This window comes from Nomascus leucogenys, chromosome 15 (genome assembly GCF_006542625.1).
Source record: "Nomascus leucogenys isolate Asia chromosome 15, Asia_NLE_v1, whole genome shotgun sequence".
Lineage (NCBI taxonomy): Eukaryota > Metazoa > Chordata > Mammalia > Primates > Hylobatidae > Nomascus > Nomascus leucogenys.
In genome coordinates this window covers 50,531,453-50,554,584 of record NC_044395.1, presented here as the reverse complement: position 1 = coordinate 50,554,584, position 23,132 = coordinate 50,531,453, and the positions used below count along the sequence as shown (strand labels likewise).

The 23,132-nt window shown below is 39.6% G+C and overlaps 1 protein-coding gene across 20 annotated transcripts in view; it reads right to left on the bottom strand.

Annotated features, from left to right (window-relative positions):
* The window catches only part of PICALM (phosphatidylinositol binding clathrin assembly protein), a 104,722-nt gene extending 82,042 nt beyond the window's left edge, over positions 1–22,680 (bottom strand). For 17 of the 20 annotated variants that reach the window (XM_030794684.1, XM_030794694.1, XM_030794687.1 and 14 more), the window contains exon 1: positions 22,224–22,680. In XM_030794684.1, coding sequence (XP_030650544.1) covers positions 22,224–22,353 — 130 coding nt within the window. In that variant the 5' untranslated portion in view covers positions 22,354–22,680. The remainder of the gene's footprint in view (positions 1–22,223) is intronic. The other 3 variants (XM_030794696.1, XM_030794703.1, XM_030794698.1) reach the window with 2 other exon arrangements.
* Between the last annotated feature and the right edge of the window lie 452 nt (positions 22,681–23,132).

Below are 23,132 nucleotides of genomic sequence, written 5' to 3'. Positions count from 1 at the left end.
GGGAATATGTACAGAAGAAAGAATTCAGATAGAACTGGGTACACAAAGCGAACTCCTAAGATACTATATATTAATATATGTCTGAAATTTGGCCTCTTAAGTCATGGCTGAACCCAAGCCAAATTTACCGAACTGTCCAAACTTTAATTTTAAAAGTGCAAACTAAATTGTTTTAAATGAAGTCATTATGTAATTGCTCTAAAATTTTAATCAACACTGAAGACATATTTTTCAGATCAGTCCAATCTACTGTCTCTTAAAATTATTTTTCATTTGTGTCTTTACCCACTAATGTCACAAATACAAAAACTCTTAGAACAAAAGTGGAAAGTTTAAGTCATGAAAATGCTCTATAGAAAAACATATACTCTTGGAATACTCTGACTTCACTGCCACTGACTTGTATTTTCAAGTGAAAGAGTTGTTCCTCCCCCCTCCTCTGATTATCAAAATGTTTTAAATTACTACGTAAGCCTTCTAAATATAAGAAAGTGTAAACCTAGAGCTTTCCCTTGGCATTCTGGTAAACTCTGCATTCCTACCACTAGATGGCAGACTGTACAGAGGAACAACAGGACCCTGGCAAGAACACAGATGCATTCAGGCTCATCTGTAAACCACATCCTTAAATCTTAGATTGTTTAGGATTCCATTCTAGTATTCTAAAGTGGTGATTTTCAAACCTAGATACCTTAGGCCCATCCTAGATTCCAAATAAGGATTACTGTAAGGGATGAGGAAAACCATATTTTGGTAAGCACCACCTCAAAGATTTATTACTTCTATGTCAATTTTTTTTTTTTTTTTTTTTTGAGACGGAGTCTCGATCTGTCACCCAGGCTGGAGTGCAGTGGCGTGATCTCGGCTCACTGCACGCTCCGCCTCCCGGGTTCATGCCATTCTCCTGCCTCAGCCTCTCTGAGTAGCTGAGACTTACAGGTGCTCGCCACCATGCCCGGCTAATTTTTTTTTTTGTATTTTTAGTAGAGACGGGGTTTCACCGTGGTCTCGATCTCCTGACCTCGTGATATGCCCGCCTCGGCCTCCCAAAGTGCTGGGATTACAAGCGTGAGCCACCGCGCCCGGCCCCTATGTCAATTTTTAATTTATCAGAAATACAAGACAATAAAAAGCTACTTAATGGAATAAAAACTCATCACTTAATATAAGAATTAAAAATTTTATTTAAACTGAATAAGAAAACAAAAGTATTACAGTGCTCCAACATGAAAAAATAACATATCCATGGTATAAATTACATTCTCTTCTTTGAAGATCTTAAGTTTCATAATGACAACCCCACCTATAGGAAAGAAAACACATTAAGTATCAAGTAATTTAAGAACAAATGCCAATATTACAAACACTTTTTTTTGTATTACATGCTAAGAACTTACTAATAGTTCGTTAGCCCAGTTAAATATCATCAGGACTCTAAAAAAAAAAAAATCTAGTACTGGATCAGAAAAATACAGAAACCTAATTTCCTAAGCAAAATGAAAGTCAACTAACAATACATTGAGAATACTACTTACCTCCACCAATGCTGTGAACCCAAGCAGGGTCCAGGGTGGGGGCAGAAAAATTCTCCTTTCTTTCCAACAAGACAGGGAAAAAGAAACCAACAATTGAGAGGCTCTGCAAGTGCAGATCAGAGTACTACAAAGGAGAAAACATTTATAGTATAATATCTATAATTATTTATAGATAATTCTGGAGAGGTTAAAGGAATTGGGACTAAGTCTGGAGAAAAGTACGTTGTTAGGAATGACCAACCGTCCTGGTTTTGCTGGAACAGTCAAGGTTCATACACCTGTTGTCCAGTGTCCCATTCGGATAGCACACCCTTTCACTCTTAAAAGTGACCCAAGTTTGGATGACATATTACACATCACCTTAGTTCTAAGCACCCTAATAAAAGTTTACATGTAGCTAAGAAATTAATACACTACGAGTAGCAGCTATTCACAGTGCATTTGCATTTTCCTTTTTTGAGTGCTATATTCTGGTTCTTAGCCTCCTTAAAACACAAACATGCTTCTATTCTGCCTACTTTGCCCTCTAACCCCTCTACCCATGACCATTTTTAACAATAATCTCTGCTCCTGTTTTTTTCACCCTGGGAAACTCATCTAATTTCTTAACCTCAAAGAAAATCTCTACGCAAATCATTCACAAATTTCTTCTCAGAAAAATCAACCTAAGGTCTTCTGGGGGAGTTAGAGACATTAGAATTTTTCACCTCTGTGTCCAAAAACATCTCACATTTAAAAAACAAGAACATGGTCTCGACTATAACCTAAATGTCCCATTTTTGTTTTAATCAATAACACTCATTCTTAACTTTGTTAAATTCTCAGGAATCCTCTGTCTCTTTGTATCTTCCACAACGTGTGACACAGCACCTTACACATGTGTTCATATGACAGCATAAATATTTGTGGATTTGTAAGTGAAACAAAGGCTCATTTCTCCACTCATAAGATCCAGGAGAGAGAAGTAAGGGTAACAGGGAAAAAGCCTTCCCTGTAGGTAGGTTAAAGTTTTTCGTTAATAGCCAAACCCATGTCTAAATTAAGTAGGAATCCACAAGATTTTTCATCTCTTCTCTTAAAAATTTTTAAATTCTGCCCAGTCACAGGGAATAATGGATTGCAGTTAAACTCTCTGCCAGAGTCTCCCTCACTTGGAAAACACAAGTTCCGTTCCATGTCCCCAGTGCACATAGAACAACGAGAATCTTTATATTCCACTTTCACGAAGTTTTGCAAACCTCAGTAAGAACAAACAGAAATCCCATTTATTCTAGTATTAACTGCATACTATAATATGCCAATAGTGTTTTATGAGTTAGAAATATACAATAGTGGACAAAGTTTCTATTATCATGGAGCTTATATACTAATGGGAGGAATGTAATCAGTAAACAAACGAACAAATATATGTCAGATGGTGGCAAGTGCTAAGAATTTCTTAGCTCTTGGAAGGGATGGAGCTATGTGTTTGCGGGAGGTTGCTAGGAAGAAGCCCCACATAAAATGACTTGACAATTATGGCAACAGTGGTAGTGTGTCACCAGTGGCCTGGAGGCCTATGGAACTGACCATCATGATCAACTACCACCTTCCACATAGTAAGTGTGAAGGCCTCCCATTCATTCTATATCTCACATGTCTGCTCCACCCGTGCCAAACCAAAGACACATCAAACGGGATCGTCCCTTGGTAATTTTGTAAAGCCTCTGCTTTTAAGTATATAATACTAGAGACAGTGGAAATCTCATTTATTTATTCACATGCTTCACAATTAAAACAATATGATCACTTTAAGTTGAGTCAAAATTACACCAGCCATTTATTACACCTGATTAAGTGACATAACTGTGGCTAGTAAGCATGTGAAGACCCTGTAAGCCAGGGGTTCCCAACCCCCAGGCCGTGGACCATTACTGGCTCGTGACCTGTTAGGAACTGGGCCACACAGTGGCTGGTGAGCTAGCAAGCATTACTGCCTGAGCTCTGCCTCCTGTCAGATCAGCGGGGGCGTTAGATTCTCATAGAAGCGCGACCCCTATTGTGAACTGCACATGCAAGGGATCTAGGCTGTGCACTCCTTATGAGAATCTAATGCCTATGATCTGAGGTGGAACAGTTTCATCCCGAAACCATCCCTCCACACACCCCCTGCCAGTCTGTGGAAAAACTGTATTCCATAAAACCACTCCTTGGTGCCAAAAAGGTTAGGGACCGTTGCTGTAAGCCACTGAGTAACAAGTGAAAGCCATTTCTGAAAAATCATTTTTCAAACTGCTGGAAACCAACTGCAGTAATGGCGGGTATAGCACCAAATAATAACCTATCTACGTGGCTTTAAATTTTGAAATAATACTCCATAAGTGGAAAATATGAGCAATTTTAATACATTATTAATATATCACTATAAAATAAAGCCATTAATAAATCACTATAAAATAAAGCCAAAGTTATTTTTCCTAATAAGTTTAATCTTAAGCCTTTAAGTTTCTACAAGAAGGAAAAATCACCAGGATTATTCTACAAGAAGAAATAATCACCAGGACAAAAAATATCTCTATGCAGTGAGCCGAGATAGCGCCACTGCACTCCAGCCTGGGTGACAGAGTGAGACTCCGTCTCAAAAAAAAAAAAAAAAAAAATCTCTATCCTCATACACCTCATAACCATACAACTGTTCTTATAAGATTCCTAGAAGGGTACAGTGGTATGCACCTGTAGTCCCAGCCACTCAGGAGGTTGAGGTGGGTGGATCACTTCAGCCCAAGTGTTTCAGGCTGTAGTATGCAATGATGTCAACTGTGAATAGCCACTGAACTCCAGCCTAGGCAACATAGTGAGACCCTGTCTTGAAATTGAAAAAAAGAAAGACTCCATATAACTTTATACCACATTCACCTATTTCTCAGCATTAAAAAGTCTGACAATTTCACTTCCTGACAAATGTCTTTCTTAAAAGGAATTATAAAATTTTATATAGATCTATATTTAGATAATATCCTATTTATTTTCAAAACCACATTCTATCTATGAACGGATATATGAAGAGTCTCCTAAATTTCTTAAAGAGTGTATCTTTATCCTGGCTTGCGTGAGAAAGTAATATAAATTTTAAGTGGTCTAGACAAGTAGGAAGGGAAATTTAATCATCTTTCTCCCATCATTCTACAGTACCCATCTTTCACCAACTTTTTTTTTGCTATGATGCCAAACGATCTTCAAATAAACCTTCTACCCAACTACTACTTTTCAAGTTAATCTCTTCCTAAACTTGACAAACACTGGAGAATGTTAACTAGTTTTTACTTTCATTGCTATATTAGATACTCTCCAGAATGACTGGGATTGGCAGGTATCTTGTTTTTAGCTCTTTCTACAAGATATTTCATTAAAGTTAATTTCTCCCATTAAAAATCTTCTGGCTCACATTTATTTGATAGTCTGTCCTAAGAGCTATTAATTTTCAATCTCTGCTTCAAATACTGATAATGAAGATTTTAATTTGCCATCACTGAAGTTCTGCTCTAGACTCTCTGGCTTCCATGCATGGTCCCATCCATTTCCATGTGCTACAACTGTACTATAACAAGACTAAGCAACACATCAGAATGAGCAAAAAAATCTAGAATCAAATTCGAGATTCATGATTCACCACTGTGATTACAGGCATGTTAATTAGTCACTCGGTTTCCATTTCAACATTTAAAAAATATGATTAATACTTAATTTTCACAACATCTTGGCTGAGTAAGGTGATATATTTAGGGTACTTTAAAAGTACCCTAAAGCTTTAAAAGCTTTAAAGCACCATTACAAATACTTTCATTTCTTTCTTACCATCATTTTGTACTGATGTTTTGCCTCATTTTAGGAGACAGTTCCTCTGTCACCTTTCCAATACAGTGTTATGAAAATACCTCAAACTCAATTACTGCTGCAAAACCTTCATTATCTAATGCCCAATTTCTTCATCAACTGGGAAGTGTTACCATAGATCCTTGCACTCAATCTTAAGAGTGGCAAAATTTTTATAATGCACATATGATTTCTTTCTTTCTTAATAAAGATAGGGTCTTGCTCTGTCACCCAGACTGGAGTAGCTGGGACTACAGGTACATGCCAGCACACTCAGCCAATTTTTAAATTTTCTGTAAATACAAGGTCTTACTATGTTGCCCAGGCTGGTCTCAAACTCCTGGCCTCAAGTGATCCTCCCACTTTGGCCTCCCAAAGTGTTGGGATTACAGGCATGAGCCACCGTGCTTGGCCAAGATTTCTTTATACATTACAAAATTCGTTCATATCCTTAGCCTTCCAATTTAACAACACCCTTGTGCCAAGGCAAGGAATGCTCTATTATAAAATCTCCATTGCAAAGATTTAAATACTTGTCTAAAGTAGCACAAACTAGTGGTTGTGTTGGAACTACATTTTTCAAACAGTAACCTTTCCACTAGCGGAATAGATGAAGACACACATACACAACACACACACACTCTACCCCCATTTCCATGTGGTCTGAGTGAGACTTGTTATCATTTTCTCTAATTACTCTAAACTGAACACATTGTCACAAATTCAGTGTTGTGTTTAGTTCTCACAAATCTAATTCCTAGTATACACAATAGGCCACCTCTTGTCTGGTTTAGTATAATCCTCATTGGCATCATCATCTTCTTTGCGGCTACAATGAACTAAAGTTGACAGACTATGAGGAAAGCGACACATTATTCAACTCAGGTTCACAAGTTGCGAAAGTTCTGGGCATTCCCCATCTCCAAATGACTCAAACTGCAAGCCTTAATTTATAAGCAAGTTTAAAGAAGCCAAGAATGTCAGAGAACAAACTAAATCAACTCACTAGATTTTAGGTGAACAGGTCTTATATGATGTTATATGAGAAGAACACAGAACAATTTTCCAGTCATCTTTTGCCCTAGAGATGTAATTACTATCAATTCTAAGTAATAGCAGAAGGGGTAAACTATGTTAAAAGGGGCCTCAACAGTTGTAACATATTCTTGGTTAGTCATTAAGTTATGAAAATGTAACTCTGATGAAGAAAGTCAAAGAAAAATCAATTCTAGATTACATCTATAAGCCCAAGGACAGGAAGCAACTTATATTAATAAGTTTCCCTCTTAAAAGGTTTCCGGCTGGGTGCAGTGGCTCACGCTTGTAGTAACAGCACTTTGGGAGGCTGAGGCAGGCAGATCACCTGAGGTCAGGAGTTCGAGACAAGCCTGCCAACATGATGAAACCTCGTCTCTACTAAAAATATAAAAAATTAGCCGGGCATGGTGGCGGGCACCTGTAATCCCAGCTACTTGGGAGGCTGAGGCAGGACAATCTCTTGAACTCGGGAGGTGGAGGTTGCAGTGAGCCAAGATCCCACCACTGCACTCCAGCCTGGACAAGAAGGCCAAAACTCCGTCTCAAAAAAAAAAAAGGTTTCCAATCTCCTGATGGGAAGAAATGGTTCTCTCCTTGCACTGCACCTTCATGCAGTCAAGGAGTATCTTAGTATCCCAAGCTGCTCTATAAATAGCTTTCTAACTTAGCTGTTAGTTGCAATTCTACAGCTAATTTTTAAGTTAGTACCTATGGCTGTTTTTCATTGCACTCAGCTATGTCAGGCAGTGTTTCTAGGATAGGCTACTACAGAAACCACTTGAAGATAGTGCCTTGATCCACTCTAGGTCACCAAGTCAAAACAATATTTTGCAAGAATACGATGAACAAAAATAAATGAGGGTTTATAAGTCTATAAAGTCTAAGACTTTATATTAAATTGATAGCCAACACAAATTCCAAACCTGATAACAAATACACAAATACATAGTTCTGTGAAAAAAATTACTAAAGCTAATGTTAAGAAAAGAAAAATAGGCCGGGCGCAGTGGCTCACACCTGTAATCCCAGCACTTTGGGAGGCTGAGGCGGGCAGATCACAACATCAGGAGGTTGAGACCATCCTGGCCAACATGGTGAAATCCCAGCTCTACTAAAAATACAAAAATTAGCCGGGCGTGGTGGCACATGCCTGTAATCTCAGCTACTTGGGAGGCTGAGGCAGGAGAATAGCTTGAACCTGGGAGGCAGAGGTTGCGGTGAGCCGAGATAGCACGATTGCACTTCAGCCTGGGGAGTAAGAGTGAAACTCCGTCTCAAAAAAAAAAGAAAAGAAAAGAAAAGAAAAATTACCGCCTGCTAAACTGTAACTTTTCAGTCATTCAACAGCTGGTTTTACTTCAAAAAGGAAATATACAAATGGGAATAAGGATAATGTGGGTATATCTTCCAATTCCGAAAATGGGAGGCAAAGTGACCACATAAAGAACAAATCAGAGAGCCGAGTGCGGTGGCTCCCACCTGTAATCCCAGCACTTTGGAAGACCAAGGCGGGTGGATCACATGAGGCTAGGAGTTCCAGACCAGCCTGACCAATATGGCAAAATACAAAATTATTTTGTATAAATAATTTTCATACAAAATATCTACTCTACTAAAAATACAAAAATTAGCCAGGCATGGTGGGTGCACACCTATAATTCCAACTACTTGAGAGGCTGAGGCATGAGAATCACTGGAACCCAGCGCAGTGAGCTGAGACTGTGCCACTGCACTGCAGCCTGGGTGACAAAGCAAGACTGTCTCAAAACAAAAAAAAACAAAAAAAAACAAAAAAAGCCCCACAAATAGAACTTTACTCCAGTTCCATACCAAAAGATCAAATGCAACTATCCTGTTATTTTCTCTTTGATATTCAGTTTTAATACACAAATTCATTGCAGAGCAACCCACTCCATTTTGTATGTATCAATAAATCTTCACACCAATCTTATATCTCAAAACCAGACAAATTCCCACATGACAGCTCGCCTGAAATAAAGCCAGTAACTGTTAATTAGTGAAATTCATTTTCTTTTCTTTTCCATTTTTTCTTTTTTTTTTCCCTGAGACAGAGTCTCACTCTGTCACCCAGGCTGGAGTGCAGTGGCGCAATCTCGGGGTTTCATCATATTGGCCAGGCTGGTCTCGAACTCCTGACCTCAGGTGATCCACCCGCCTTGGCCTCCCAAAGTGCAGGGGTTACAGGCATGAGCCACCATGCCTGGCCTCTTTTCTACTCATCTAAGAGAACTGCTGCCTTCCAAAATTCTGCCCCTCCCTTTCCAAAGATGCAATCTGAAGGTAGATGAACTTAGAGAAGTTAAAAAAAAAAGTACCAACAATTAAAACTAGTTTGCTAGGTAAAACTACATATTGGACACAATTAAAGATAATTCTAAACTACATCAGGCCAGGTAAGGTGGCTCACGCCTGTAATCCCAGCACTTTAGGAGGTCGACGTGGGTGGATCACCTGAGGTCAGGAGTTCAAGACCAGCCTGGCCAACATGGCAAAACTCCATCTCTACTAAAAACAAAATACAAAAATTGGCCAGGCGTAGTGATGAGAGCCTATAATCCCAGCTACTCAGGAGGCTGAGGCAGGATAACTGCTCGAACCCAGGAGGCGGAGGTTGCAGTGGGCAGAGATCGCGCCACTGCATTCCAGCCTGGGCGACAGAGCAAGACTCTGTCTCAAAAAAAAAAAAAAAAAGAACTATATTAGTAAGTTGCTTAATTTCAAGTCACAAAAAGCAAAAAAAAAAAAAAAAAAGCCAAAAAGAAAGGTCACCCTTTTTTGACAAATAACTCAAAACTAGATGTACATGTACTGCAAGTAAAAGCAAACTTTTCTGGCTCTTAATGGTTGTCACTGGTACACAAAAGGTTATAAGCCAAAAATGTGCAAGCAATTATAGCCACAAAAACTGATGCAGCCTTGACCTATTACAGAGTTCTAATATTAAACATATACATGCAATTCCCCATTCTACAATACATATACACAGCATTCATATAATTTAAGAAACACAGTCCTTCCATCATGCAAATTAAATTAAGGATCCTGGCAACAATAATAATGTTTACATTTCTGTGTTTCTGAATAATTAAAATTAAGAGATAAAGGTTAAGCAATTATCCATCAATTCCTCACTTAATAATTTTAAGATGATGTCACTGTGGTAGAACATAAACGGTGATGGATTAGTGATGCTCCTTATACACTCTCAGCTGATCCCTGTAATATGAACAACAGTCAACACATACAAGACAATTTTTAATAAAGGTAGAAAGAAACTCCCCTTTTTTTTTTTTACATCCAAGATACACACTGGAAAAAAATTAGTTTATTGTTATTACTATTATTTTTTACGTGATAGTGGTCTTGCTATGTTGTACAAGGTGGCCTCAAACTACTGGCCTCAAGAAATACTGCCACCTCAGCCACCTGAGTAGCTGGGACTACAAGGATGCACCACCACACCCAGCTGAAAATTCACATTTTTGTTGCCCATTTCCTCCTAAAACAAGAATCACATAAGACAATGCCACCTATTCCTACCAATGATAATAAGACATGCAAATTCAAACTGTTTTTCAAATAATGATACACTAGTAGATGGGACAGAATACTCTGATGGAGAATGAAGCAAAGGCTCAGAGAGAAACTGTTTCTGGTATTCGTTTCCAAAGGACCAAGCCTATAACAAAAAAAGCTAAAGGAGTACAATTATAGCATCACAGAATAACAGAGCAAAAAGGCAATTTAGAAAACAAACTATTTTAGTAACAGATTTTTTTGAGGTCATATGGAGCTAGGGTCAGTACCCTACATTCCAGTTAGAGCTTACTCCTCTTGAAGCATATGGAAAATTTATCCTAAGATAAAGTGGTGGCTCACTCCTATAATCCCAGCACTTTGGGAGATGGAGGTGGGCAGATCACTTGAAGTCAGGAGTTCCTGAACAGTCTGGCCAGCATGGTGAAACCCCATCTCTACTAAAAATAGCCGGGCACGGTAGCGTGCACTCACAGTCCCAGCTACTTGGGAGGCTGAAGCAGGAGAATCACTTGAACCTGGGAGGCAGAGGTTGCAGCGAGCTGACAATGCAACACTGCACTCCAGCCTGCGTAACAGAGTGAGACTCCACCTCAAAAAGAAAAAAAAAAAAAGTATAGAAAGTTGACATCTCAAAATGTAATCTTACATATTTACACAAATTATATTTCTCAAAGAAAAGCTCTCTCCTATCTATATCTCATTCTATATAAGTTTTCTGTGAGCTAAGAAGCTCCCCTTCAGATTGCCTGACCTCTAGTCAAGGTTCTTCATCGCCATCTAAATGTTAGATTTATTCTCTATGTCTTCTTACTAATAGTGTTTTAGTTTAAGCATCTGGAAAATAGAGCCAATAAGACTATCTGATGAATAGGTTTGTATAAACATTGTGTTAATAACACATGTCAATTGCCCAAGACATAGAAAGGTTTCCTTAAAGGTTAGCTATTCTCCCCATTTTGTATGTCCTAACTAAACCAACTGATATGGTTTGGCTCTGTGTCCCCACCCAAATCTCACCTTGAGTTGTAGCAATCCCCACGTGAAGGACAGGACCAGGTGGAGATAACTGAATCATAGGGACAGTTTCTCCCATGCTGTTCTCATGATAGTGAGTGAGTTCTCATGAGATCTGATGGTTTTATAAGGGGCACTTCTCTCTCCTGCCACCATGTGAAAAAGGACATGTTTGCTTCCCTTTCTGCCATAATTGTAAGTTTCCTGAGGCCTCCCTGGCCATGCAGAACTGTGAGTCAATTAAACCTCTTCTTTATAAATTACCCAGTCTTGGGTGTTTCTTCATAGCAGCATGAGAATGGACTAATACACCAATTTTTATCAGACTTTGTGAATCCCTGAAGACTGAAAGGTTTCTTTTATAAAATTTCTTCCTTCAGATCAAAGTTAGGTTTACATTATTTCTGTTAAGAAGACTTCTTCAATGATTTGAGCACCCTTGGATTTTCTTATCTGTGGGAGGTCCTGGAACCAATCCCCTATAGATACTGAAGGACAACAGCATACATTTATCACCTCACCTCAAAATCTCTTTGTCTTAGCTTTGGATTAGTTAATGCTAATGTTTCAAATTACTCAATACAGTGCATGAGTCGGATTTCTGCAAGCAATTGTTTGAAGTATATCAAAAAGATTTGCCAATCCTCTGCAGTGTGAATACCACCCGCTATTTACTTTTTGCGATATACTTAAATTACATTAAAATTTTTGCATATAAGATGTATTTAAAATATGGCACGCATTTCTATTTCTTAAACATCCACAAGATAACTATTACCAGCACATAAAATTTTAAGTGCACACACACACCCCCTCAAAGATGACCCTTGATCTCAGAGCCTATAGTCACGTGGGACCTACAATCAGAACATGTATATTAAAATATGACAATTGAGTATATTCTGCGAAGTCACTTACAGAGTATATCTGCAATCTTTAGTGAGGAAAGAAGTTTTGGAAAGCATGCCCAACTTCCTCAACCACTACTTGGAAGAACTGCGCCTTGATTAAGACTTGGGTCCCTAGGATGCTTTCAAGTAATAAGTTTATGGCTATAAATACCAGCACCATTCCCCTAATCACTGCTAAAAATTCCATGTATTCAGATGAAACTTTCAGCAATTCCCACTGGCCCCTGGAATCAACTTACTGATTAAGTAATCTAGATTAAGTGATCCTATTTTTACCACCATCACTACCACCACCCTAACCTTTGTCTAATATCTCATACAGCTTCCTTCTAAAACAGACACTTCTTTTCTTTTACATTTTGATATCATCTGTTAAGTGTGCTTTATCCCTTCTTATATCAAAAATGAGTCTACTGTACAGTTACACTCTAGGAGGCACCTTTCATACAAAAAGGTGTGATAGGCACCTTCTAGAGTTGTGCGAGGAAGCAGCTCTGATAAACTCTTCAGATCTATTTCTGGTCCTCTGTTTAATTCTTAAAAATTACATTCCTAATTTCAAGAAAATGTCCTCAAAAATGTGCATTTTAATATAGTGTTCAACTGGAGCAGCTACAAAAATTTTGAAGTAACAGTGTTTTGCAAGACATTACCTTGTATCTAAACAAAACTAAATAAACCTCTTAATGCCTCATGAGTTCCATGAAACAGTAATTTGTTATGTTTTTATGAATGTTACTGACTCTATATATAAATTTGTAACCAGGCAATTTCCATAGTCACCATAAAAGAATCCTTAAATGTCTACTGGCATAGATTTTTATGTCCATAAATTGTTCATGGAATAGTCTGAGCTATGAAGGGAGGTTAGGTATAATCATTCAATATTTACTAAGCACCCATGGGGGGTTGTTGACTAGGTACTTGGAGAAGAGATAGAGAACAATACAGAAAACAATTCCTATTCTACGGACGAAATGTGCATAAACCCAAAATACATAAAAGCAAGATAGCCACTACAGTTTAACAATATTTGAAACTTTATAAATGGTGAGAATAATGCTGGACTGATAGGACCGGGGGAGTTATTCAGTGATGTTTTTATGAAAGCGGTTACTTTAAATGTGAATATTAATGGGAGCAAGGTAAAGAAAGTTTAAAAGAGGCCGAGCATGGTGGCTCACACTTATAATCCCAGCACTTTGGGTGGCCAAGCCCAGAAGTTCGAGACCAGCCTAGGCAAGAGACCTTTTTCTCTTTAGCAGGGCATGGTGGCACACACCTGTAGTCCTACCTACTCAGGAGGCTGAGGCAAGAGAATCCCTTGAGCCCAAGAGTTCAGAGTTACAGTAAGCCATGATCATGACGCTACACTCCAGCTTGGGTGACAGAGCAAAACCCTGTCTTTAGTCCAAGGAATCATATGTGCAAAGGCTAACGGTTTGGTAGTCAAGAACTTTTGGCACAATTGATACCTAACCTGCCTAGCTTTCACAAAAAAGGATAGTTTTGACATAAAAAAAAAAAAACAGAGAGAGAGAAAGGACAAATAATCAAGAGCTCCAATTAATAACTAATTTTTATGGCCTTCGGGAAAAAAATTTAAATATTATTGTTAAGACTTTTTTGCCCCAGCAGTTTCCTTTCCAAGTCATACTGAACACTCCCTCCAATCTACTTATGGACATAAAGTGGACATAGGGATTATGATATCACATCTCTTGCTTGAAATCCTCCAAAAGTTGGGGCACTGTTACCTACAAAATCAAATCCAAAGTTACTCTGAGAATTCAAAGGATCCCTTAAATCTAGTTCCTCTTTGAGTACTCTTTTGTCCCTTCTAATACACACTCATCCCTAAAGGTGCATTTTTTTAGTCTCAGAACCTTTACACTTTTAAAACTGAGGACCCAAGAGCTTTCATGTGGGGGTTCTCTATCAATATTTACTGCTAGAAACTGAAACTGAGAAATTTATCAACATTAATTCATTTGAAAAATAACAGTATTTTCAAAAAAGAACCCCACAATTTAGAAGAGTGGCACTGTTTCACATTTTTGCAAAACTCTATTTTGTGGCTTAATAGGAAATAGCTGAATTATCATTATCTGCTACTACATTCAATCTGCTGCAATATCACACATCACATAGCCTCTGGAAAACTCCACACAGTGGTGAAAGAATAAAAATAGAAAAGGCAAATAATGTCTTAGTATATGAAAACAGTTTTGAACTCATAAACCTGCTGAAATGGTCTTGAGGACCCCCAGAAGTCCCCAGACCACACCTTAAGAACCACTGCCAGCAAAGGAGAAAGGCAACACAATGCAGCAAAGATAATCTTTTCAACAAACAGTACTGCACAACTAGATATCCACAGGCAAAAAAAATGAATCTGGAGACAGACATTACACTCACAAAAATTAACTCAAAATGGATCACGGACCTAAATGTAAAATGCAAAATTATAAAGCTCCCAGATGGTGACACAGAAGACAATCTAGATGACCTTGAGTTTGTTGATGACTTTTTAAATACAATGATGAAGGCATGACCCATGAAAGCAAGAACTGCTAAACTGGAATTCATTAAGATTAAAATTTTCTGCTCTGTGAAAGGCATTGTCAAGAGAATGAAAAAGACAAGGCACAGACTAGGAGAAAATATTTGCAAAAGATACATTTGATAGCTGGGCTCGGTGGCTCATGCCTGTAATCCCAACACTTTGGGAGGCTGAAGCAGGTGGAGCACCTGAGATGAGGAATTCAAGACCAGCCTGGCTAATATGGTCAAACCCCATCTCTACTAAAAATACAAAAATTAGCCGGGCATGATGGTAGACACCTGTAATCCCAGCTACTTGGGAGGCTGAGGCAGAGGAATTGCTTGAGCCCCTGGGAGACAGAGCTTACAGTGAAATGAGATGGCCCCATTGCACTCCAGCCCGGGAGACAGAGCAAGACTCCATCTCAAAAAAAAAGATACATTTGATAAAGGACTGTTATTCAAAATATACAACTCTCAAAACTCAACAATAAGAAAACAAAGAACCTGACTTTAAGAACAGGACGATGACCTTAACGGACACCTCACTAAACAAGATATAAAGATGGTGAGTATGCATATGAAAAGATGTCACATAATCAGGAAAACGCAAATTAAAACAATACCACTACGCACCTATTAGAATGGCCAAAACCCATAACAGTGACAATATCAAATGCTGGTGAGAATGCGAACAGAAACTCCCATTCATTACTGGTGGGAATATAAAATGGTACAATCACTTTGAAAGACAGTTTGGAGGTTTCTTGCAAAACTAAAGGTACTCTTACCATATGATCCAGCAACTGTGTTCCTTGCTATTTACCCAAATGAAATGAAAACTTATGTCCACACAAAAGACACACACACAGATGTTTGATGTTTATAGCAGCTTTATTCACGATTGCCAAAACTAGGGAGCAACCAAGATGTCCTTCAATAAGTAAATGGACAAATAAACCCTGGTATATCCAGATAATAGAATAGTCAAGTGCAAAAGAAAAAAAACCTGTCAAACCATGAAAAGCCATTGAGGAAATCATAAACGCATATTAGTACGTGAAAAAAAGAAAATCTGAAAAGGCTATAGACTGTATGATTCCAACTATGACACTCGTGAAAAGGCAAAACTATGGAGACAGTTAACAAAAAATAGTGGTTGCCAGTGGTTGGGGAAGACAAGGGATGGCTAGGGAGAGCACAGAGTATTTCAGGGCAGATAAACATTGTACCGCTACAACAGTGGATATATGCCATACAATTGGCCAAACCCATAGAACATACAAACAGCAAGAGTAAACCTTGGCTGGGCGAAGTGGCTCATGCCTGTAATCCCAACACTTTGGGAGGCCGAGGTGGGTGGATCACCTGAGGTCAGGAGCTCGAGACCAGCCTGGCCAACATGGTGAAGCCCCATCTCTATCAAAAATACAAAAATTTAGCTGGGCGTGGTGGTGGGCACCTGTAATCCCAGGTATTTGGGAGGCTGAGGCAGGAGAATCCCTTGAACCCAGGAGGCGAAGGGTGCAGTGAGCCGAGATTGCACCACTGCACTCCAGCCTGGGCAACAAGAGCGAAACTCTGTCTCAAAAAAACAAAACAAAACAAAACAAAAACCCTAATGTAAACTATGGACTTTGGGTGGTAAAGATGTGTGAATGTAGGTCCATCAATTTTAACAAATGTACCACTTTCGTGGGGGATATAATATATCTTGGTAATAATATAACTTGAGAAATCCTTAATTTTCTGATAATCTGACAAATCACAACTCTAAAAATAATTTTTAATACAAAGGCTTAGGTTCATCAAGAACCTAAGAGTTTAAAGAACTATCTAACTGCCCAAAATGATTCATATACACAGTGAAGATACAAAATTCTAAAAGGTCAAGTCCAAAATTTTGAGTCTCTAGAGAAACGTATAAAGCAGTTTAACTGGGAACATACTAAGACAGAACACAAAGTAACGGAAATGCCACTTCAGCTACCAAAAGAACACGAAGAGCAAATACTAAGCCTTTACTTTGAAAGTCTAAGGCTACTTCTTCCTGGTAGGGCTCTAACCTCTTGCCAAGGAGCCTGTAAGTTTATTTTTCTTACTTCTTTATTTTAAGTGAGAAATCATGAAATTAAGCATTTTAAAGCTGAAGAAAACAAAGGAGAAACAACTATGTCTACCGTGAACTTTCACATTAACTATTCTAAATGATTATCATGGCCAAATAAATTTATCTGAATGAAACCAATTCTGATTATTAAAATTGATTATTTTTAAACAATCAGTGTTTTTTAAACATCAAAGTAAATATTTCATATAAATGTCTCACAAAGCATATGCAAGAAAAATGTCAATCATTTCTTATAAAGTGTTTCACTTCTCACCTGCCATAGTAACTTTAAATTCAAAGACACCTTTAAAAATTATCCAGATACATAAAATATTCACTAAACATAAAACGTACAGATGCCCAAAGTCTAATACTATTTCTTAACATAGCAAATAAATCCATCAGCGAACAATAATTACAAAAGTATTTCAGAATTCATTTGCTAATTATGAATAAGCGGCTACAAAAAATAGGTGAATATTAAGTTCTCTTTAGAGTTCCTCTTTTAAAATACATACTGTTCAGAAACTTAACTGGACATATCTGGGAGGAAAAAGGATACATTTGTGAATTTTATTATATACCTCAGGCATTCTGTTCTGCCATGGTGACAGAAAAAATAAAAATAAATAAAATGTCTCAGGCATTTGACATGTGTAACCAAATCTTACTCATTACTACCACTTTGATAACTCTATTTCTATTTTCTGTATTGTAAAACTACTAAAAGACTACTAAGGAAAATGAAAAATGAAAATATAAATCATATGACTAATTCTTATAGGAAAGAATAGGAAGCCCAGACATTAATTACAAAATAACTGTTTTTTTAAAACAAGATCCTTTTGAAAAAAAAAAAAAGTCCCAGTTACCTTACTTTTAAATAAAAGATATCCTGGGACAGATCTTCCACTTTATTTCTTCCTTACATGCATCTTCTTAGAAATCACATCCTAGTTACCAGATCCTTCCTGACAATACGCAAACTAAGCACCCATAAGATATTATTAACTGAGACATTAAAAACCATTTGTGCTTTAAAAGGGAATTAATTCAGGTACAGTCTGGTATGTTATACACATTTTTAATGTAGTTACACAAACCACTAGCCCAAATACAAATCCCACCTTCTACATATGCAAAATATTCAAATCTTACTTTTTAAAAACTTATTTCCAATTTCTAGATCCAGATCACAACACACAAATAACCATGCTGTATCTACCAGAGATATGTTGATAATGGATGCTTAGTAAGAACTTGATCTTGATTTTGTTTTAGAAAAGATAAGGCAGTGGTTGAAATGAAATGTCCCTGTAAATTAACTGGGGAAAATATGAATTAAAAAACAGAGACATACAGGATATGGTGACTCACACCTATAATCCCAGCACTTTAGGAGGCTCAGCTAGTAGAGAGGATCCTTGAGCCCAGGAGTTTGAGACCTGCCTAAGCAACACAAGGAGACCCCGTCTGTACAAAAATTAAAAATTAGCTGTGCGTGGTAGCAGATGCCTGTGGTCCCAGCTACTCAGGAAGATTGTCTGAACCTGGGAAGTCAAGGCTGCAGTGAGATGTGATTCCACCACTGCACTCCAGCCTGGGCAACGGAGTAAGACCCACCTCATTTTAAAAAAAAAGGAGACATTAAAAAAAAGGTGACATTACAGCCATTAGTAAAAATATTACATTTCAGTGAAATATGTCAAAATATAAATGTCCGAGGATAGTAAATTAAATAAGAATAAAGAAAATGAAGAATTCATATCAAAAAATAGGATAAGGGCCAGGCATGCTGGCTCACACCTGTAATCCCAGCACTCTGGGAGGCTGAGGCAGGAGGATTACTTGAGCCCAGGAGTTCAAGACCAGCCTGGGCCACATAGGGAGACCCCCATCTCTCCAAAAATAAAAAGTTTCTTTAATTAACCAGGCGTGGTGGCACATGCCTATAGTCCCAGCTACTTGGGAGACTGAGGTGGGAGGATTTCTTGAGCCTGAGGAGGATAAGGCTGCAGTGAGCCATGATCCTGCCACTGCACACCAGTGACAGAGCAAGACCCTGTATCAAAAAAAAAAGGGGGGGGGGTTAAGACTAAAGATCGTAAGATCAGATAAAAATGATTTTTATATTAAGAAGTTATAAATTAAAAATCGTGGGCCAGGCACGGTGGCTCACATCTGTAATCCCAGCCCTTTGGGAGGCTGAGGTGGGCGGATCATGAGGTCAAGAGATCCAGACCATCCTGGCCAACATGGTGAAACCCCGTCTCTACTAAAAATTCAAAAATTAGCTGGGTGTGGTGGCGTGCGCCTGTAGTCCCAGCTACTCAAGAGGCTGAGGCAGAATCTCTTGAACCTGGGAGGCAGAGGTTGCAGTGAGCCAAGATCGCACCACTGCACTCCAGCCTGGCGACAGAGCAAGACTCCGTCTCAAAAAAAAAAAAAAAAAAAAAAAAAAAAAAAAAATTGTTTTTTCTATCCTGCAATAATTATGGTTCTTTTAAGCATTCTATACTACTAAATGGAATTAGAAGCTACTTTCTATGTATATGAATTGCCCCCACCTCCAGCTGTGAGACAGGATTAAATGAGATGATGAGAAAGTGCCTGGAAAACTGAAGTCCTTCAAATATAAGGGCTGCTATTCCTCTACCTTGATTATGGCTACTAAAGGCCTAAAATTAAATGGAAATCGTGTTTATTTTTACAAACATATTTCAAGTTTGACAACTCTTTCACACTAGGGATGCTACTCAACACTATTATCCACTAACACCTACAGTATAAGCAAAGCAAAAAGATCTTTCTTCAGTAAGTATATAATGTAGTATGAATTAAGCCATAATTCATGGATTATTAATAATCACTTCCTAATATGGAAAGATCTTGGCGAGAAACTGCACAGAAACCACCTCCACACTCTAAGGGCTTATAGGAAAAACAACAATCCTAAGCATATTTTTTGTTAAATGCTGCCATTTTAAAATGAAAGCATTTTCATTAGATTCATATAAATGAGCATCAGTTGCTAGAGGCATTAAAAGGTGCACATAAACTAAGCTTTCACTATAAAGAAAAATTCCTAAAAGACAAAAAATTACTTGAAATGACAGGTTTCTGTATTAAAGCCTAAAGTTCATGATGTCAACACCATGAACTGTCTGTAGAAGACTTTTTAATTTTCTCAAAGCATGTTAGTGTGTGCAAGGAAGGTATTTGTTTAGTAAACCACTGTCTGGTCAGACTTTACCTAAGATAAAGGTATTTTATTAGTGAGAACTGATTACAGGACATTTTAATCAACAATGTACGGAAGATAGTATCCCTGTATTTTAAAACCTCATTGAAAAGAAACAGAAGCACATTAACTACACATATATTTTTAAATCAAATACTACCAGGTATATTCAAGTTCCAAAAAGGTGGGAACTTGTAAAAACAGAAGTAGTAGAGAAAAAGAACGACAAATGCAAGATTATCCTCCAAACCTAATCCCAGTTAGCATCTGCAGTAATGGCTATAACAAGAAAAATAGCTAATAACATTTATGAAACCACATGCAAATAGCACTCTTCTAACCCTACCTATTTTCTCCTCTTTTTGGCAATGCTTTAAAAGAACCACTGCTACATTTGAAATAAGACACAAACCTTTATAAAAAAAAAAAACTTTTAAAAGCCTTATTGATTCTTATTTTGAATGAGGAAAGAGGAAAACAGTTCACACAGTCACAGTAGTTTCTTCATACTCCCATACCAAAAAAAAAAAAAAAAACCCGAAAACAACTAACAAAAGAATTAACACAGTGTCAGGGCAAACTGTAAGATTTGGTAGGGCAAACCAAGTAGTCATTTGAAGAGCCGTAAATAGTAGAAACGTCTACTACACGTATCAGATAATCAAAAAATCACATATGGCTTTACGATGCATTTTAAAAAGTTTTCTGTTCATAAGAGTGTCACCATTTAAATATATTCTCCATTCTCTAAGACAAGCAAGGACTGAGAGTTTAAAAGCAGCCTGCATGCATATCTGAAAGAACCAAGCACTAATGCTTTTTATTTAAAACTTTTTTCCACAGTGGGGGAACAATCACAAAGAATAATAGCCTTCTGTGTAGCAAAAACTTGTTCTAACAGCATTCATGAGCACAGTAACTTGGAAGAATTTACATTTCGTACATTTTTTTTAAAGTGCAAACTTTACGGCCAAAGTCCAAATGAGAAATCAAAACAGGCTTCCAGACAGTGAATTATCTTTCAGGGCATGCTCACTCTTGCTTCAAACAGCAAAGCAAAGTAACTTTCATGTATGATGAAAGTCAGTCAGACTAATGTGTCCAGTCATTTAAAAGGGAACTTACTTATCGTGACTATTTCCCTATTTTTCCCTGAAAAGTTTCAGGTCTAAGCTCCATTGGCTTGAGTGATCCAATGAGCTTTGTACCCTGGGATAAAAGAGCGCAAAGAAAAAGGATGATATTACAGGTGACTTCCAGGTTAGAAAAAAGTTACGAGGAGTTAGCTCTACTAATTGTATCTACGTTAGCGAATGGGCGAATACTATGTCGTGTAAGAGAAGTTAGTTCCTCAAAAGGTAACTGGCATAATTAAAACGTATCCAAACTCAAGCATCATCAAACATCATTTTGCCAATGTTTTTTAAGGGATGTATGTTATTTGTAAGTAAATTTATTAATCCATTTGGAATTCCAACAGTCTACGCTTAACACTCAAGCTTCTGAATTCAAGCCGCCCGAGTTAACAGTTCCGGGAACTGATAAGAGTATCAGCAAAAAGCCTGTTTCCATATCCCCATTTGAAAAGCTGGGGGGCAGAGCTGACAGTCACAAACTCACCCCAGTCAAAAGTATGGACAACACAATGATTAAATTCCACCAGAGGCAAATAAAAATCCCAACTTTCCAGAAAGCTTTCCCTACACCAAATTGAATCCTTTTACTTTCACTCCCACAAAGAAGGTAATCTGAAATAAAAGTCGGGTAACTAGGTATGGTATTTAAAATAAAATGAGTCGAAGAAACTACACTGAAGCTACTAGAGAGGCGATGATTGAGGTAACCCAAACGCGGGAGGGAAGGTGGAACAGAAAGCCAGGAAGGGATGGGGGAAGCAGCTAGTGGAGCAAAGGAAGTGGGGGATCACTTCAAGGGAGGCAGCCCGGAGGGATAACAGGGATCTGGGTGCAAGGAACCAGGCGTTTACTGAAACCCGAAGGAGGCTGATGAAGAAACAATGGGGCTGGGAGACGCTCAGGCGAGGGCGACGAGGCGGCACCGGACGGGTGGGAAGGAAGAGCAGAAGGCTGCAGTGGAGACGGGTAGGGGGTGAGAAGCCAGGTGGGGAAGCAAGTTGGTTGGGTATGATGGGGTGTGGTAGCGCACCCGGCAGGGAGGCGAGGGTCCCCTAGGAATAGGGAGGGGAGTGGCTTGTCAGATTTTGAGACGGGGAGCGGAGGCCGTGAAGGCAGGTGTGATGGAAGCAAAAGAACACAGCTCAACGGGCACAGGACCCGCCGTGCCAGAGAAGACGCAGGGAGGGAAGAGGCAGCAGGAGGAGGAAAGAAAAGAGAGAAAGAGAAGAACGCGGGTCGCGCGGGCGCCCGGAAGCGGGGGCCGCGGTCGGCTTCACTCACAGTCCAGGTGCTTTTTCTTGGGCCCCATGATCTCGTGGGTCGTGGCCTTGCATACTGTCTTGGATACGGCAGAGCCGGTGACACTGTGCTGGGCGGCAGTGATTCGGTCCGTCAGGCTCTGGCCGGACATCTCTGCAGCTCCTCCACCACCCCACCCGCTCAGCAGCCGGCGGGGACTGGGACCCCCAAGAGCCGGAGGGTCCCCACCCCCCACCGCACCCCCTACCCCCACCGGCTCCTTCCCCGCCTGCCGGCCTGGGGCGCGGTTCGGGGCCGCGCGCTGCCACCCAGTCCAGAGAGAACCGGCTCGTGTCACCCGCGGAGTCGGACAAGATGTCGGGCACTCCCTTGCCCCCGCCTCAGTTCAGCCCACCCCTTCCCTGGTCAGCTGGAGCTGAGCAGGGTAAGAGGGACAGGCAGCTGCACGAAAATGGCGGCGCCAGGCTCCTCCTCGGAGCTTTCCGGGCTGCCCCCGGGTCACGTGACTCGGACACCGCCCCTCCTCCCTTCTCCCGCCCCTTTCCCCTTCCCTTTCCTCTTCGACGCCCGCCCTCCCTCGCTCAGCGAAGGAAGAGCTGGGCGGCGCCCGCGCGTTACGTGATGGAACCCGCCAGGCGGGCGCAACAGGAGGCCCGCCCGAGGGGAGTGCACAGCCGGCGCGTCACGTGACTCTCCCTGCCAACAGGTCGCCTGAGGCTCGGCCCGCCGGGTCACAAACGCGGGGCGGGGCGGGGAGGAATGGCGAGGGCGGCGTGCTGGCGGGGGTGGGGCGGGGCGGCAGGCTTCTCCCCTTATCCCCCCACCTCAAGTGTGTCCTCGTGTCTGGTTGAAACCAACAGCTTGACAAAGGAGGTGCAGCTGCCTTCACAGCTTCCCCTGAAGTGGGGGGTATTAGGCCTTTGGCTCCCC